General features: G+C 37.8%; 2 protein-coding genes across 6 annotated transcripts; one reads left to right on the plus strand and one right to left on the minus strand.

Annotated features, from left to right (window-relative positions):
- Positions 1–2,671: 2,671 nt before the first annotated feature.
- On the plus strand, positions 2,672–12,766 carry tmem269 (transmembrane protein 269). Of its 4 annotated transcripts, none has more exons than XM_085144770.1 (7): positions 2,672–2,765; positions 3,664–3,715; positions 6,590–6,737; positions 7,278–7,375; positions 8,394–8,537; positions 8,652–8,852; positions 9,278–12,766. In XM_085144770.1, the coding sequence occupies exons 2-7, from the start codon at positions 3,685–3,687 to the stop codon at positions 9,385–9,387; spliced, it is 732 nt and encodes a 243-aa protein (XP_085000896.1). In that variant the 5' UTR covers positions 2,672–2,765; positions 3,664–3,684; the 3' UTR covers positions 9,388–12,766. The 4 variants fall into 4 exon arrangements, with proteins under 4 accessions (XP_085000896.1, XP_085000895.1, XP_085000897.1 ...); XM_085144769.1 differs by lacking the exon at positions 2,672–2,765 and adding an exon at positions 2,772–2,964; XM_085144771.1 differs by lacking the exon at positions 2,672–2,765 and adding an exon at positions 2,998–3,363.
- LOC146494285 (tyrosine-protein kinase STYK1) lies at positions 9,536–16,207 on the minus strand. 2 transcript variants are annotated; one of them, XM_085144767.1, is made up of 10 exons: positions 15,929–16,207; positions 15,685–15,768; positions 15,239–15,382; positions 14,907–15,080; positions 14,639–14,820; positions 14,462–14,545; positions 14,043–14,260; positions 13,835–13,875; positions 13,597–13,693; positions 9,536–12,993 (listed from the first exon to the last, which is right to left on the minus strand). In XM_085144767.1, the coding sequence occupies exons 2-10, from the start codon at positions 15,731–15,733 to the stop codon at positions 12,822–12,824; spliced, it is 1,161 nt and encodes a 386-aa protein (XP_085000893.1). In that variant the 5' UTR covers positions 15,734–15,768; positions 15,929–16,207; the 3' UTR covers positions 9,536–12,821. The 2 variants fall into 2 exon arrangements, with proteins under 2 accessions (XP_085000893.1, XP_085000892.1); XM_085144766.1 differs by having other exon boundaries at positions 14,907–15,107; positions 15,929–16,203.
- Between the last annotated feature and the right edge of the window lie 603 nt (positions 16,208–16,810).

Consider the following 16,810-nt stretch of genomic DNA (forward strand, 5'->3'; position numbering starts at 1 on the left):
CATTGCCCCTGTTACCTCTGGTGTCCCCCAGGGGTCTGTGCTGGGTCCCATGCTGTTCTCTTTATACTTGTTACCCTTGGGCCGAATCTTTGATAAATACAACTTTTCTTTTCACTTCTATGCGGATGACATTCAAATCTATTTTGAACTAGCTGAGGATGTCACGTCGTCATTGCAACACTTCTTTGACTGTATGAATGAAGTTAAAAACTGGCTACTGAGCAATTCTCTCATTCCAAATGATAAGAAGACTGAAATTGTAATCTTTGATACTCCCTTCTCTCGGGCTGAACTAACTGGTATTTTTGGGCCCTTTGCTGACTCCCTTTCTGACACTGTGAGGAACCTGGGTGTTGTCTTGGACAGTTCCTTCAAGTTGGACAAACATGTGTCCTCTGTAGTTAAATCAAGTTTCAATCAACTACGTCTCATCTCTAAGGCCAAGCCCTACATACCACGTAAGGACCTGGAGAAACTTATCCATGCCTTTGTTACATCTAGGTTAGATTATTGTAATTCCCTTTATACTGGTCTCCATTCCGCCCTTGTTCACAAACTGCAGCTCGTTCAAAATGCAGCTGCGCGTCTCTTAACTGGAACTGGCAGGTTTGAGTCTATTATTCCAGTTCTTTCCGACCTCCACTGGCTCCCCATTAAATTTCGTATTGATTTTAAAATCTTATTGCTCACTTTTAAAATCATAAATAACACCGCGCCCAGCTATCTTACGGATCTCCTCAGCTTTTATATCCCTGGGAGAGCGCTTAGATCAGCAGGCCAAATGCTCCTGGTGCGACCTAGATCTCGGCTCAAGACCAGAGGTGACCGCGCATTCGCCGCTGTCCCACCCTACCTCTGGAATAACCTCCCCCTAGCTATTCGGGCGTCTGATACAATTCAATCTTTTAAATCTCGATTAAAAACCTATTTGTTTAGCCTTGCTTTCCCCGCCTCTTAGAGCCCACATTTTAGTGTACTGGAACTTATCTTTATCACTTTGTTAATGTTTATAATGTTTTAACCTTCAGCATTGTGTGTGGACTTCACTAGTGCCTATGCCTGGTGTATTATTGGTTAGTTATGTCACCCGCCTGTTAGTATATTTTATTTGTATTTTGTGCTTTATATTTGTATTTATTATTGCTCTTAACTCATTCTGTGAAGCACTTTGGCATACCTGTGGTTTTTTAAATGTGCTATATAAATAAAATTGTATTGTATTGTATTGTATTGTACGTCACTGCCTTTGGTATATTTTCACTGAGTGATCTGTCTCGTGTTTTCATGTCACTGCAGACACACTATGGAAAGTTTGATCTATAAACAGTTGGTAGTGATATTGTTTGTCTCACAAGTCATGTGCACCTAACTGTAAGTACATTTCCAAATGTGGACTCTGCCCCCTAACATGTATGCAAACGTGTGGTTAATGGAAGAAAACCAAGGAAAAGCTGTGGTTACTGTAAGCGTCAGCTCATTCACTTGGACGCATTTCTTTTTAAAGGGTGAGGATTTGTTGACAAAACAAAACAAAAATCTCTCGAGTTGTGTTCTTTACAGTCACAGTATTCATTGAACTTTATATTGGTAACAGCAACAGAGGGTATGTGTAACAACACACAGCTCATGTGGTCTCTGTTTGTAGGGGTTGTAAAATAAATTTGAACATCATGTCCAACCCAAACATTAAATCCCAACCATTTGTCTATTTACACTTGTATTACACACACAGTAGTGAATGCTTCATTAATCTGTGCTTAAGTGAGTTTGTTAAGTAAACTGAATTAATGTACATGGACTTTTTGAGAAAAGGTAGAGCTTGTACATTTAGAGTCACTTGTTAACTCAACCACTTTTGCCACTCAACTTATGTCTATAATGACTATATCATGTGTTGCAGTAATACACTATAACCAACCTGAGAATAATAATAAAAAAAACACGAACACACAAGCAAACAAAAGCATTTTTTTTAAATTACTTATTCAGTTTAGGGTGAAGTAAATAGTCTATCTGAGCTTTGGGTTTTCAAAAGGCACCTGTAAGACCAACAATGATTTTTGACTTTAGAGTTACCAGTGAAAAGAATAAAAAATGCTAAGGCAGTTAGCAAAGACAAAAAGTCAGACAGCACACCACTTTCTAAATCCTAATATGACTCAGTGTTATTGTCTGTTAAGATTTTTGACTTATGGTGATTTCATAAGCACATAAATGGATGTGTGGATTAGTTTAATTGATTTTAAACAAAAATTAATTCATGTAAAGACAAATAGAAATTTTCCATTCATTGTGTTTCGTAATTTATTTATCATTGTGACAGCTTAATGCCTCAGAAATGTTAAGTAGTTGGGGCTTAAGAGGTTAATATGCAAACGTATTGCTAACAGAAAAGCAGCCACTTAAAGTCATCAAACAAACAAAAATATTTAGATAATAAACAGTGTTGTATATTTGAAAGATGCTTCAATGATCCACAGCTTTGCGTCACTGAAATATTGATAGCCTTCTAATCACTGAGGTTTCCATATTACTACATATTAACTTGTTTTTGCACGTCGTATTAGCATGCAAATAAATACATATTAAATCGTTTTTTCCCTCAATGTCACTTCCACTTCAGCGGTAATTGTCAACAGAGTTGAGCAACATTATTTTAGAAAAATCCAGAAACAACAGGGGCGTCACTTCCGGTGGAATGTTCCAGCGGACTTATACTTGGACTTTAAAAGGACCCGCTGAAAAAGTGGCTGGGAAGTTGACAGGTAACCGGTTGTGTGATGACTGTGAAACTGAGGCCGTGGCAACATTAAACTCAGGCGTTAAATTCATTTTCAAATTGATCTGCTGAAAAACAGATCAAACATACATAACGAGGAAAAATAAGATTATAGGATCCCAGTGCGTGCGTTTCTCCATCCTTTGATTTGTATACACTAAGTAATCAGTGGAGCTCCTTCGAAGGTAAGATGAGACGTATTTTATATGAAATTTATATGAAACAAGTGCATTTTATTCCAATATTTTAGGCTCGCTGGGCTTTTGTCCAGCTGGTTGTGACGCAGTTGCACATCTTGCTTAAACCTCGATGCTGGGGGTGGGGGCTCAAACACCTCTACACATTTAAGATCGGTGTGTATTTTATTCTAAAGTCTTCGGGGATGTGTTTGTTCTGAAGGATGGAGCTGTCTGACCCTGCAGAATCAGTCCGATTCTTAGGATCGAGCGCTGCGCATTAAGGTTCCCGCTGACCAGATGTGAAGGATGAACCAGCAGGTGGTTTCCAGCGCAGAGGCGGAATAAGATTTGTTTTCGAAGATTGTCAGTGTCATCTATTTTAGGGTTTCATGCAATTGCGGAGAAGTACGGCGGAAAGTATAACTTTTGCGCATGCATGCAAAACAATGTTTTATTACCTGCAGATTCTGTTGTAGCGTGACAGTCCTGAAAGGTTCTGTTAGTTAGAATTGGTAAAGAACAGACAGAAGGATTTACGAAAGGGATGGTTGTCTTGTTTAGGATCTTTGGGATGTTTATGAAGATCGTTTCTAATCTCAATTCTCAAATAGTCCCAATATATCTGCAATTATAAATAAGGATGTATATATCCGGAACAGTACTGTATGTGTAATAAAAATACTCTTATTTTAATTTGTCTTTCAGTTGTTGCACTTTGAGCCAGACATGATCATGGTCCTCCTGACGTCCTCCTCTGGTAGGTTCCCTTTCTCACTCTCTTCTCTTAATCTGGATTACTGTACACCTCGGCATGGTGTCAGGGATGGAAGCTGAGGTGTACTGGGATCAAATTAGGCAGGAAAACAAATATGATGATGTTTGGACAAAATTAAGTTCTGCAGGTGCTGAAGTTGAAATTTTTATAAACATACACAGCACAACCAACACCTTTTATTTGAGAAATTTCTTCTGTATACTGACTATAATTTGTACATATACTAATTCTAATGCTTACTTCAGCACCACACCATATTCAGTATGCCCAGTTAACCTTCGTTAACAGCTGGGCATCATTTATGCATTAATTGTAAATTCATCACCATATATTTTTTACTATATGTCAACATTTCAGAACACATTCAATCTAAAAAGTATATTGTTTAAATTGTCCAGTGCATTCACTTAAGATTATCCCCCTTTGTGAATCGTGAGCTCTGAGTTTTCCCTGTTTTCCATTTGGGCTTTTTAGTTGTTACCAGGAAACATAGGGTATTACATAACAAAGGTCTTCCCGTCATGCTTTTCACTCATTAGGGGCAACCCAGAAATAGAGACCTGTTTGAAATTGACAGTGCATCTCTGGCTCTGGCTTTATCCTCTTTTTTATTAGTGACCAAGAGAGTGAATTGAGTGGTTAGATTAAAACTTGCCAGTAAAATCTTTTAGCTAGTTTAAGCTGCATGTGTGGTTCTCTAATGGTGCTTACGGTGACAAAAGTTAACCAACTGGATTATATGGGAAGCTTGGCAATTCCATGATTTACCGATTTAATGCAGAATGTTACCTGCATTAACTGATGTCCTTTGTTTTTCCTGTAAAAAAAAAAAAGATTTAGATAATAATTTAAAAGCCAGATTGCAATCTAGGCTAAAGTTCAGAATGAAAAGTAAAAAAGCATGCTGTCAAGTTAAAGTGCAAGTGATTGTTGGCTTTCTGCTGTGTCTCATACGCTGTTTTCTTTCAGATGAAGAGTCTCTTGAATTCGCCTGGCTTTGGAATCACAGGAAGTTCAGGGTGAAAAACACTTGAAGGGTTAAAAATATTGAAGCTTTGCAGGTCATTATCTGTGCATATTGTCTTGGACAGCACTGTGACTTGTTTTAAAAAAATATTTTTTAAAAAGCTCACAAAAGAGGAGGCAGATAGAAAAGAATTTATTTATTTATTTTAATTTGTGGGGCCAGTTTTTGTTTTTTGAGGGGGATTTTTTGGGGTTGGAGAGAAGCCGTGTCAGCAGTCATTCCATGTTGTTGACTGCAATAGTGAATGTAGTCTTAATACTGCAAGCTTGTTTTTCATAAAATGCAGTTTATTTCCAATTGTTGAACTGCAGGGGCTTATATTATCAATATTAATAGTGTATACATTGCTTTGAAACAGTATTTGAAACATCCTTCTGTCTCATATTTTTGTTTGTATTTTCTTTGAATGCTGTCTGAGCTTTAAATTTTACATCCTGAATAAACAGGAAATGCTCATTTAAACTTGTTTATATTTGATGAAAAAGGTTATTTAATTTCAAAATAAATCAGCTTTTTTATTACAAGCTTTGATTACAGCTGAACTAAACAGTCCCACACCTGAAAACTATACACACTGTTAAACTTGTTCCTTATTTTAACAGACCATATTTAAAGCCCTTATAAAAGGGCTTAAAGGTCTGAGTACTGACTCGCTGTATCAAGCAAAATACAGGAAAAGATAAAGAACCATGTAATTGAATTACAACAATGAGAAACATTTTGTATAAATGATTTATATAGCATTTATATACTGCTTTCCTAGTCATCCAAACAGATAGAATCTGTTTATAAACTATTAATATTGACACTATAATGTAAAAAACAAACCAACAAGGAAACTATAGGTGGGTTGCAGGTTAATTTTAATGACAGAGTCACCATTAAAGCCTGGGCTCCTGTGTTATTAATATTAATATTAATTTAAGCTGTGTGAATGCTGCTGCCATGTCCTTGTATAAGGTCAGTATGTTTTGACCAGAGTTAACAGGCTAATTGATCTCTTGTCTGGTATGTGTCAACGCAGTAGGTCCAACTGACTCTCACTGTAGCCAAGGCTGTACGTAGTAGTCCCCTAAGTATCCATACTTGTTCCCCACACCAGTATTTGTGTGTGTTTGATCCATGATAAGATTTCACATTTGAGTTTTAACACTTACATTCATCCTGTTCAGATTTTGTATGCTATTGACTTATTTATTTTTCAAATACTTTCTTTGATCTTAGAGGTTATTGCATGTGATTTTGGACAGTGTTCTGCTACAGTTAAACATGTGTAATATGTTTGATTCATTTGTATAAATGATAATATAACAAGCAGATAATGAGGCAGTCCTTAATGTTGCATGCGGTAGGCTGCACACACCTGACTTAATGTACAGTAACAAATGCATTGTAGTGATCTGAAAAGGGATGAATGTATCGTAAGGTTGGTCTCCAGCCAATAATCATGCATCTTGGTAAGTGCCATTTCTTTTACATAAGAGGAGGAGTAATATTTTCCTTTAAAAAACAAAATTGAAAGACCTGCATTATGATTCCCATGATAAAGTGTGTAAATACTTCTTTTCTTTCGAGTAATAGATGGTATACTTAAGGTTTAAGATTACGTTTCAGAATTGTTACATTTTTTTCTTCTTGTGCTCGAACTGAAGTTTGTCTAAATCCCAAAATATGATTAGTAAACTATACCAATTCAGACACGTGCATCAACATGCCATCTGGTGTGGTCTTCTGTCAGTAGGGCTTTAGCTTTTGTTTTTCTAAAACCTCAGCAGAGATTATTGACCTAACACAGAAAAATACTAACTGCTGTTATCGTTTGGTCTCAGGTTTCTTTCAGTGCACCAAAAAACTCTTTCTGAGCGATCGGGCCACAGAACTTCAGATCAAGGAGTTTGCGCGTAAAAATGCAGCTAATGCACTGTCAGTTGCCAACATGGTCATGGGCATGGCCTCGATTCTCAGCAGCCTTAATGGGTGAGTAATTAAAGGAGTAATGGGTTTTACTTGTCAGCTGCTGGATGGGCGGCGTTTGTAAGGAGGAATCATTATGTGAATGAGTGTGGAAATGAATGATGTTGTGCATCAATAACCAAACTTTAGTCATTAAACACAACGCAATAAAATCCATCAAAATTTCACAAAACCCAGGAATAAATCAGAAAACACAACAGAAAAAAATAAAAGTAGTATTTCAGAAGCTGAGCTATAATTTAGCAAACATATAAGTGTTTTCAATTATTGTTATTATTATGGTTTTATTGTTTGTGTTTTCAAACACATCCATCCAATGTTATTAACATCCTGCGTTTAGCCCATGAAGGAAAATCATAATATTTATAACAGATTACGAGCCGCTCTAAGTTTAGTTTAAAGGCACAGTCTGCTTTCCCAAAAATGGCAATCTGCTGTATATAAAAAAAAGAGACTTTTCTAACATTGTCAGAACTTTTGAACTTGCAGACATTTAACCCTTTTATTTAATTGTTCAACCTAACAATGACTGGCTTTGTTCAGGCACCATCACGCTGCGTGTTGGCTCGTCCTGATTGGCTACCTCCTGGATTTGGCAGATGGAGCAGTTGCCAGGCAACTCAATGCATGCTCTGCACTGGGTAAGTGGAGTGTTGTGGTCAATAGCACTTACCAAAGATAAACTTCCACTGTGGTGTTGGCAGGGCTTGCTGCACAATCTTTTTGTCTGAGCTTTTTTAATCTGGCCACACAAAGAGATCCAGTAAAGGGAACCTTTGCAATTGAAAACTCTGCTTATGTTTCCAACAGAAGAGTCATGAATAATTTATGCAATGTTATTTGAGATTCATCAAGTTAACTTCTTTCAAGTTATTTCTGTGCTCTAGACAAGACGAGATGAATGCATATTTAAATACTTGCATATTTACGCTTTAAGGACTATATTTGCTTGTTTACAAAAGAGCCCAATGCCTTACATAGTAAAAGGGAAAGTATAAATAGCTTTGACATTGCTTCCAGTCTGCAAATTCCTCATTTCTGAGATCCCAAAATAGTTTTCAGGTGCATCACAATACATTGTTGGCTGCACATTGCAGGGGGCTTTGTGTCTCAACAAGCCTTTTCTGCATGACTTTGCAGGTGGGTGTTGTTGTGCCCCCCACGTATTTTGTCAAATGAACAATAACTTTCTGATTAAGCAGCCTAATTCCACGGGATCATGGCCCAATTGTCTATTTTATCCTGTTGCTTTGGGTTCTCGGCATATCTGAAATTGCTAAAATTGTTGACCCTGGACTGTGGAATTCCACCTCGTTCATCTGTGCCGTGGCCCGAATCGCCTCATCCTCATCCGCTGAAAACATGCTATGTGCTCCTGAGGGATAAAGAGATAAGGCAGTGGAGAATGTTGTTTATAGAATGCCTGCCTGTTGGGCTGACACTGACATTTCCACTTGAGAAATTTTTGCACATTCACCGCACGGCTGTCACATGACATGGCACTGGCAAAGATCAGTGCTGAAGAGACATAATACATCTACTGTGGCTTTCACGATTAATGTGCTATGCTAATAGAAGCAGTGTGACACAAGCCTTTCTAAAGCTTATTAGCACAGCTGTCAGCAGCAAACACGCCAAACCTTCCTTTTTCATGTTCAGGTGCAAAGCTAGATGATTTTGCTGACTTCACGACCTTTGGGATTGCGACGTCATTGCTCCTGAGAACATCTGATCTGCTCGACAACATCCTGTGCATGTGTTACGTCCTTTCTGTCTTTGTGCGCCTCTGTTTCTTCTCCAGTGGTAAGATTAAAAAAAATTGTAGTCTTATTTAACACTGTCCTTTTCAATTTAGTCTTTAATTTCAATCATCACTTTGCAAAGTAAGGACATAGTTTGTGTTGTTTTTCCTCATAGGGATCCCTTTCATGTATCGTGGCCTGCCCTGTATTTACTCATCGGCCATCTTGGCAAGTGCCTCTTTGCTGTCGGGGGGAAACATGGCATTGCTCCGAGTCATTGCGGTTGCCATGATCCTCTTCATGATCAGCCAGAACTTTTACCCTCACGACAGAGTGCTGGAGTCGCAGGCCTGGAAGAAAGCAGTCTACGCTGGAGGTAAAGTCATTTTTAAGAATCTGAGAATGTCTTTACTCTTATTTACTTATTTATTTTTAATGAGGTTTGAGCCACTTACTGCATGTGTTTATGAATTCTAAACTAAACCACAAGGAAACATTTATTTAACTTATCCCAGTCCAAATGTAAATTTAAATCGCTTTGTGCCAAAATTTGAATTTAAATTCATTGAAGCTGCTTTTTGGAAAAATGTCCTGGCTGTTCCACATTCAAATGTTTTTGTGCTGTGATAAAGATGGCATGCTGGCTAATCAGTCCATTCTGCAGATCAAAGCATCTAGTAAACACCTCGATATTAAAAAGAAGTGTTGGGAAAAAAAAAACATTATTGAAGCCCAGATAATGAGTGCAACACCTTCATTTCGTGCAGACATTCAGTTTCTTTTTTGTGTTTTTGTTTTCAGGAATCATCATGTTGTTCTGCTCTTCCTTCCCTTCTGCGTGTATGTACTACCTGCTGTGGTCTGTCTCTTACATTTTGTTCCCAACATCCCTATGGAGCAGTAAAGTCTAAAAGGGATGGTGGCACGCTTAAAAACACTCCCAAACAGGTTTACCTCAGCCCGTCCAGGTGAACCAAGGCTTACAGATTGCTGCTGCGTCTTACTGCCGTGGAGGATTCAAGCTAATTCATGCATCACATGCATGCACTCTGCTTAACGTTTTTATTTTTATTTTATTTTTTGAGGTGACACCTCTGAGGGAACCTAAAATCAGTAAGAATGATGAGCAAGACATTTTATGTTACTGGTGAGGATTAACCTTCATCCTGTCATCTATTAAACCCCCTTCTTCAGTATTAATCCAATATTGGTCAGTATTGGGAGCACATGGCAGCAAGCACATCTACAGTATGATTCTAAATATTATTTTTAAAAATATATATATATTTCCAATATTTTCTTACTTCTAACTTGTTGTGGTTTATCGCAAATGACTTAATAATATTTATTTCATAGTGTTGAGTGTAGTTAAAGAAATGGCTACTGAAATAGTAACAATTATGTAGGTATGTGCTCTAATCCATGAATCAAACGTAATATCTCATTGAGATTTAGAATTTCATGCCCTCTCTGTATCTATACTTTATAACAGAGTCATCTTAATTCATCCAGTAGACCCATTTTGATTAAAATTATATTCTTTAACGTTTGTTTTTTGGATTGAGATCATTACCGTTTACGGAGAGGTCTTAAATCCAGTGATAAAGGAAAATATAATTATTTAATATGATTGTAGTGTCCTTCACAATTTTGATTTGCTGTTTGAATATATGTTTTAAATAACTTACTGACCAGAACTCTTGTAAGTTAGGGGCTTTTATTTAAGCTTCAAGACTATATGATGCAATAGATTCCCTTATTTCATCAATGTGTGATTATTTTTTTTATTGGGTTATTATATGCATTTGCCTCTGTTTTAAGAGGCATTATGGTTTAAATAGTAAGTAAATCCACACTGGACTGTAATGGTGATGAATTAGTGATGTCACAGCAGGTGTCTTTAGAACATCTTGTGTGGCATAAGGAGTCATGGTGAAATACTAAATCCCCAGCAGTTTTCTGCCTCATGTAGTGTGAATTTACCCTTAGAGAGGCTTCCAAACCCTTCCTGCCATCTAGTGGGTAAAATTACTGCACGTTCTGCTTCAACTTAAAGGTAAGATAATGTCAGAGTCAGTGCTGAGTTTGATCACAAGCATAGTGCAGCAGACTTTAAACCCGAAGAGGCTGGTGGAGGAAATAATGTGTGTGATGGTATTGGCCAGTATATATCTGATCTGAGACAAATCACTTGTTTTGTAGAGCTTATTTAGTAAGAACGCATTTTTGAAATCTCTCATTGTGTTTCACAGTGGGTGTTAGTGCCTCTCTGCATTGTGAGTAACAAATGACTATGATTGTTAGGTTTTTCTCTGCATGTATTATTGTAAGGTCTGCCTTACAATATAAAGGCGACTGCTGTTGTGATTTGTATAAATAAAATTGAATTGAAATGAGAAGATTAGATAGTTTTGTACCAATTTGTTCAGAAGCCCGATGAAATGTGAGCACAGAGTAACAGTTGAATGTGTCTGTTTTCAGGCCTAAAGATAGCACTTGTGTAAATTATGATTTGTTGCCCGCCTTAAAAAACCATCATCCTTGAGCTCACACTCAGAGGTGTCAAAGTCGGGTATGAAATCACAAATCATCAGTTTAGGTTCAGTGATTTTAGTTACTTTAATCAGTCTTCTGTAAGCCACAGCTTTTTGGAACTTAAGTTATCCATATTATTCTGCCTTAAAGAGCTATTTGAAGCAATGATAATCAAGTGGAGCACAATTTTACAACACAAGATCTTTGTTAAGAAATAAAAAAACAAAAACAAATGTAATGTTTTCTGATTCAGTTATGATTTAAAAATCACTGTAGTTCATTCTCGACATGGTTTACGATAACCAGTGTTACGATTAAAATCGACAGTGAACTGAGCGCAGATATACTTGTCATTCATTGGTGGATTCAGCTTTTCTGTTTGGGTGTTTCTGGTTTTGAAACTGTAACGTCACAGTAATGTCTGCATGCCAAGAGCATTATAGATACAAAAACTGTACTTTGCCCAAAGATAGTGGAAAAGTTCTCAAGTATTACTAAAATCTGTGCTTTTAGATCTGTACAATTTGACAACAAGGCTGTATTAATAAAAAAAATAATACTTGGAATTATTGTCTTGATTCATTATTTTTACTGAACTGGAAATGTTAGAACTCCTGTAGTCACTTTTAACATGTCGGATTGCTATCAACGTCTCAACTAAACCCATACACGGTTATTAATAAATTGTGATTGATCTCTAATGTGAATGTTACTGACATATTTACCATACACTCACTGGACAATTTACCCTTTTGCCTTCAGAATTCTTCATGACATAGATTCAGCAAGGTGCCAGAAACATTCCTCAGAAATTCTGGTCAATATTGATATGATGGCATCACACAGTTGCTGCAGATTTTCTGGCTGCACATGTATGATACTAGTCTTCTGGGCCATCACGTCCCAGAGGTGTTCTACTGGTTTTAGAGTTAGTGGCCACTGGGGGCCACTAGAATACAGAGAACTCGTTGTCAAGTTCAAAAACAACATTTTTGAGATGACTTGAGGTTTTCAGCATTGCAGCCATTAGAAGACAAGCACAATGTAGTCATAGAGGGATTGACATGGTTAGCAACAATACTCAGGTGGCCTTTAAATGATGCTCAGCTGGTACTAAGAAGCAAAAAGGGTTCCAAGAAAATACGCCCGACACTATTACATCACCAGCAGGCTATCGAGGTGATACAAAACACTTTAGAGGTTTTTTTTTACTAACTTCTGACCCTACCATTTAAATTTTGTAGCAAAAACTGACACTTATCAAACAGGCAACAGTTTTCCATCTTTTGTTGTACACTTTTGGAGAGACTGTGTGAAATGTAGCCTCAGTTTCCTGAGCTGAAAGGAAGCTCACCTGGTGTGGTCTTCTGCTCCTACAGCTCATTGACTCCAGGGTTTGGTGTATTGTGCCTTCACAGCATTCCTTGGCTGTGCTAGTTTATTTGAGTTACTGCTGTTTTCTTATCATCTCAAAACAACCTGTCCTCTGGCCTTTGTCATCAGTAAGGCATTTTCACCCCCAATGGGTATCTTTATTTTTCTAGTAAAATAGTTCAATCCTAGTAGATCATCACTATCTAAAACACTCAAACCAGCTCATCTGGCAATCATATCACGTTTAAAGTCAAAATGTTTCTTCTGATTCTTCTTCTGGTCTGAATTTCAGAAAGACTTTTCACCATTTCTTATATGCCTAAATTTAATGAGTTGCTACCATGTGATTAGCTGATTCAATAACTGCATCAACCGGCACCTGTTGTTGTGCCCCCAACAACAAGTATACCCGAGAAAGTGGCGGATGAGCGTAGGTCTATTCGATCAGTCCTGCCATTCTCTTATATTCAGTTATGTCAACGACCTCAGAAATACAAATCGGCGTTGTATCAGCAATGTGCAGCGAGGACTCAAACAGCTTGATGATGGCTGAAAATGCCGGTCGCTCTTTGAAGCTCCACATCCAACAGTACTTCATCAGGTCATACCTAAATACATATGGAGACATTTAGAATTCATCTGCGTTTCACAAGCAAATCAGTATCACTGTCATGGCTGCTTATCATATGAAGCTAACCAATCACAATCCTGGGTAGCCTGTCACAAAGACTTTTAAAGTTAGAGGTAAACACTGAGCCAGATTCTGCCCAGTGGCAATGAAATCTGGCTACCAGCACCTTTGAAGTTTTAAAACTTGTGTTTAGAATCCAAATCAATAAATTATATATGACACGTTAATTAGTGAGCTTTAGAGGTGCTGGTTCTTAGACAAGCCTGATAGCTTCTTGCAGCAGTTTTATATTAAACATGAAAAGACGAGTGTCAATCTTGTCATCTGAATTATTATCAAATCTGCAAACTGCATCTTTAAATCATCCTCATTGCAGGGACTTTGAATCTCAATGCAGTTTTTGTGAGTTTGAACTGACTATGACTTTCACTATACTGTACTTAATGCATGCATATATATATATATATATATATATATATATATATATATATATATATATATATATATATATATATATACTCCATACAGACTTGTTCATACGTCCCTGTCTATTGCTTGCTTTTAGGTGAATTACACGTACAAAAGTCCACCGCAGTTCTTTGGTCTCTTCATTCGATAAGACGCCTGCAGCTTTGGAAGCACTGTTGAAGGCTCCAGCTCAGGGTATGGAGGGGATCCTGAGGTATGGGAAAAAAAAACATTTTTTTATTGGCTCTCTAATGTTGTTAATGGTTTGATTGTAGTAATTAGTAGATTTGGATTAAGATAAGATGGAAATGTACTATAAAACATTGGCAGATAAGATGACAGTACTTTACCTAAAGTGATCAGTTCATATAGTAGGATTCCAAATGACCACCTGGTGTGCGGGGGGAACAAAACAAAACACTGTGACTCATAGAAACATGATTTTTAAAGTATGTAATGTACATACAAGAGCAAAGACAAAAAATGTGAATAATAAAAAATATAAAACATATATCGTGTGTCTTTGTTTTGTTTCCTTAGCCATAACTCTGCCCTTACACGTCGCTTCTGTCGATGCTGAGCAGCATCATAATCCGCTCTGGAGCCTGCCATTTCAATGGCACCTTTGCTGCCCTTTGTCTAATTGCTGAATCCATTTTGCGTCCTTCAAATGCCACGCCCAGGCCAGATACTCGAGCCGAGAGGCCTGGGCCAATTAAGATGTTTCTGGCAGCAACATCACCATGCACCAGCCTGTGCTCTGACATCAGGTAATCCTGGAGGAGGATCCAATTACAGCTAAACATGTCAATCTTTTTGTTGCAACAGTTATTCAAGATTCAAGATAAACAACACTTTCCAGCATCTTGGGGGAAGAAATGGCAGAATGTCATCTGCTGCAGGGCGTGACATCTAAAATGAACTCGTTTTATTCCAGTTGTGTGTTGGGAATAATTGGTCTAAAAAAAGTGACTCACCAGGCCAGCTGCAATCTGTTTTGCCACCAGAAACACTGACCTCTCAGAGAAGTTTTGCGAGGGATCTGCAGTGCTTAAATTGTTCTGGAGTTAAAAATAAGTCCTTGTCATTGCACTACATTGAATAATTGAAGATTGCCTTTGCCGCTGAATAGGTAGAAGGTTTGGATCACTTACATTTCTAAGTGTCCAGAGGAAGTGAAGGAGATTCCCTGGGTTGTAAGCATCTAAAACCAGGTACATGGGTAGACGTTTGGTCTGACAGTGCAGCATCTGCACCACATTTTCATGTTTACACACTGAAGCACAGAAGAGGAGCCACTCAACAAATTCTTTAGCTTCAGGCTTGCCAGAGGCATCTGTATAGAATTAAATTAATAGAATAAAAACTGGACAAGCTTAACTCCAGTGATGACCCTTGCTTTATATCAGATTTATACAGTACCTCGAAGGCACTTAACCACCACGACAGAGGAGGCTCCACCTTTCTCCTTCAGCAGACCTTTACAAATGGGGCCATAGCAACCAGTCTGCCAAAACTCTAGTCCCTCAAGAACACACTCTTCTGGGATTTCCCAGGGATCTAAAGCTGCCGGGACCTTTGGAGAACCTACAGAAGCTGTAGACAGGGATACAATCTGCTGGGCTGATACAAGGGCAAATATAAGTAAATAAGCACTTTACATTACTATGAGACACTCAAACAGAAATATGTTAGATTATTAAAAGATTTCACGCTGTTTTAATGAATTGACATATAGTTATTGCAGCTCCTACCATTTTTAAAATGAGGTGAAGTCCTGTGTAGTCGTTCTTTATTTTTACATAGAGCATAAAAAATCAGAGCCACTACTAACACCGTGCTCAGAGCCAACAGGGAAGGAATTATAATGAGGGCAAGTGTGCCTGATGACTCTTCATCTACAAAACAAGTTGAAGAAGCAGGTTCAGAACATTTCAAAGTACACGCTGTTGCTTTCACCATTTCACAATTACTTTTTCACACAGGGGCAGGTTGTTTGTCATAGCTTTTTCCCCCTTGAGAAATTACACCATCATCTAAAATCTGCATTTTGTATTTACCCCGGTAATCTTTGACTTTGTGACAAACATGCAACAAACTAAGAAATCAGGAAGGGGTCAAATGCTCTAGCTGTCGTGTATACAAGGCAAATGAACTTCCAGCTAATAGCAATGCAATCATTATCATGTTTAAAACTTACAGGATGGACAGAGAGAGGTGTCATTGTTACATTTTGTGTCCACGTCCATTAGGAGCAGGTCGCATTTCTCAAATGTGGGAGAATCTGCAGACCGTATCAACAAAAGCAATTCAAGGGTTGCCAGCCGAGAATTTTATTCCGGTGTTGAGTAAAACTAATTAACTTTGAAGTCATTTGAAAATGAAAAAAACAAAACAAAAAACGAGCAGGGCACAGTCTAAATGTTAAAAATTAGTTTTCCTACCTTACACCAGAGGCTCTATTGTGCGGGTGAACAAACATTTACAGACCTTATAATATAAAAATTAACAGCAGTGGGAAAAATGAGAAAAGAAATCATAATAACACAGCTGTTATCAGCGGCTTTTCAGAATACAGGCTCGGCTCTGTGAGGGCGCTGACCGGAGATTGGCGCTGGAAAGTTGACTGACTGTTAATTATTAGCAAAGCACCAGAAACGATAACATTAACAGGAGTCATGCTCACACTTAATGCAACCAAAACAGGTTAGTCACTAAACTGTGATGAACACACACACACACACCTCATAAGAAGTGTGTCTCTGCTTCATCAGACAAAATATGAAAGACAAAGTAGATAACAGGTACGGGAGATAAGAAAAAGGGGTAAACCAGGTAAAAAATAAAATTAGTGAGCTTAAATAAAATGTATATTTAAACGCTGATGTTTATTTACTCTATTCATATATAATTGTTCGCATGTGTAAGGATGTGTAAGATTAGTTAAAATGTAAAATCTAATAGTTTTACAAGTGAATGTTGCCAGCTGGTGCTTTGGATGACATGCCAGCCTCAGTCTGTTGGCAACCACAAGAGGGCAGACTTACACAAAAAAATCAACAACCACTACTACAATTAACCGACACACTACCTTCCTAGTTCCAGATCTCCAAACGCATTTCACGGACCTAAAGCAACCAAGTAAAATTCAGCAATCACTCAGAAGCTGTTGCACTTTGCAATAGGAATACAAAGAAATTTGGAGAAAAAAATCCAAACCGCAGACCAAAGGTCATACACAGAGATAGGTTACCCATCTCTGGCTATCTGCAAGCATGTTCTACGTGAAAATACGCGTCCCCAAGGGGGAACTCCGCCTTGCAACG

The sequence above is a fragment of the Neolamprologus multifasciatus genome, chromosome 20, assembly GCF_963576455.1.
Source record: "Neolamprologus multifasciatus chromosome 20, fNeoMul1.2, whole genome shotgun sequence".
In the NCBI taxonomy this organism is placed as follows: Eukaryota; Metazoa; Chordata; class Actinopteri; order Cichliformes; family Cichlidae; genus Neolamprologus; species Neolamprologus multifasciatus.

Excerpts from the sequence above, each read along its gene's own strand:
- tmem269 (XM_085144768.1), top strand. Across the intron at positions 6,738-7,277 it reads ATTCTCAGCAGCCTTAATGG|GCACCATCACGCTGCGTGTT; the intron begins GTGAGTAATTAA and ends GGCTTTGTTCAG. Across the intron at positions 8,853-9,277 it reads GAAAGCAGTCTACGCTGGAG|GAATCATCATGTTGTTCTGC; the intron begins GTAAAGTCATTT and ends TTTTGTTTTCAG.
- LOC146494285 (XM_085144766.1), bottom strand. The coding sequence starts at position 15,733 with ATGGACGTGGACACAAAATGTAACAATGACACCTCTCTCTGTCCATCC. Across the intron at positions 14,821-14,906 it reads GGTGGTTAAGTGCCTTCGAG|ATGCCTCTGGCAAGCCTGAA; the intron begins GTACTGTATAAA and ends AATTCTATACAG. Across the intron at positions 13,876-14,042 it reads AGCATCGACAGAAGCGACGT|GTGGTCATTTGGAATCCTAC; the intron begins GTAAGGGCAGAG and ends CCCGCACACCAG.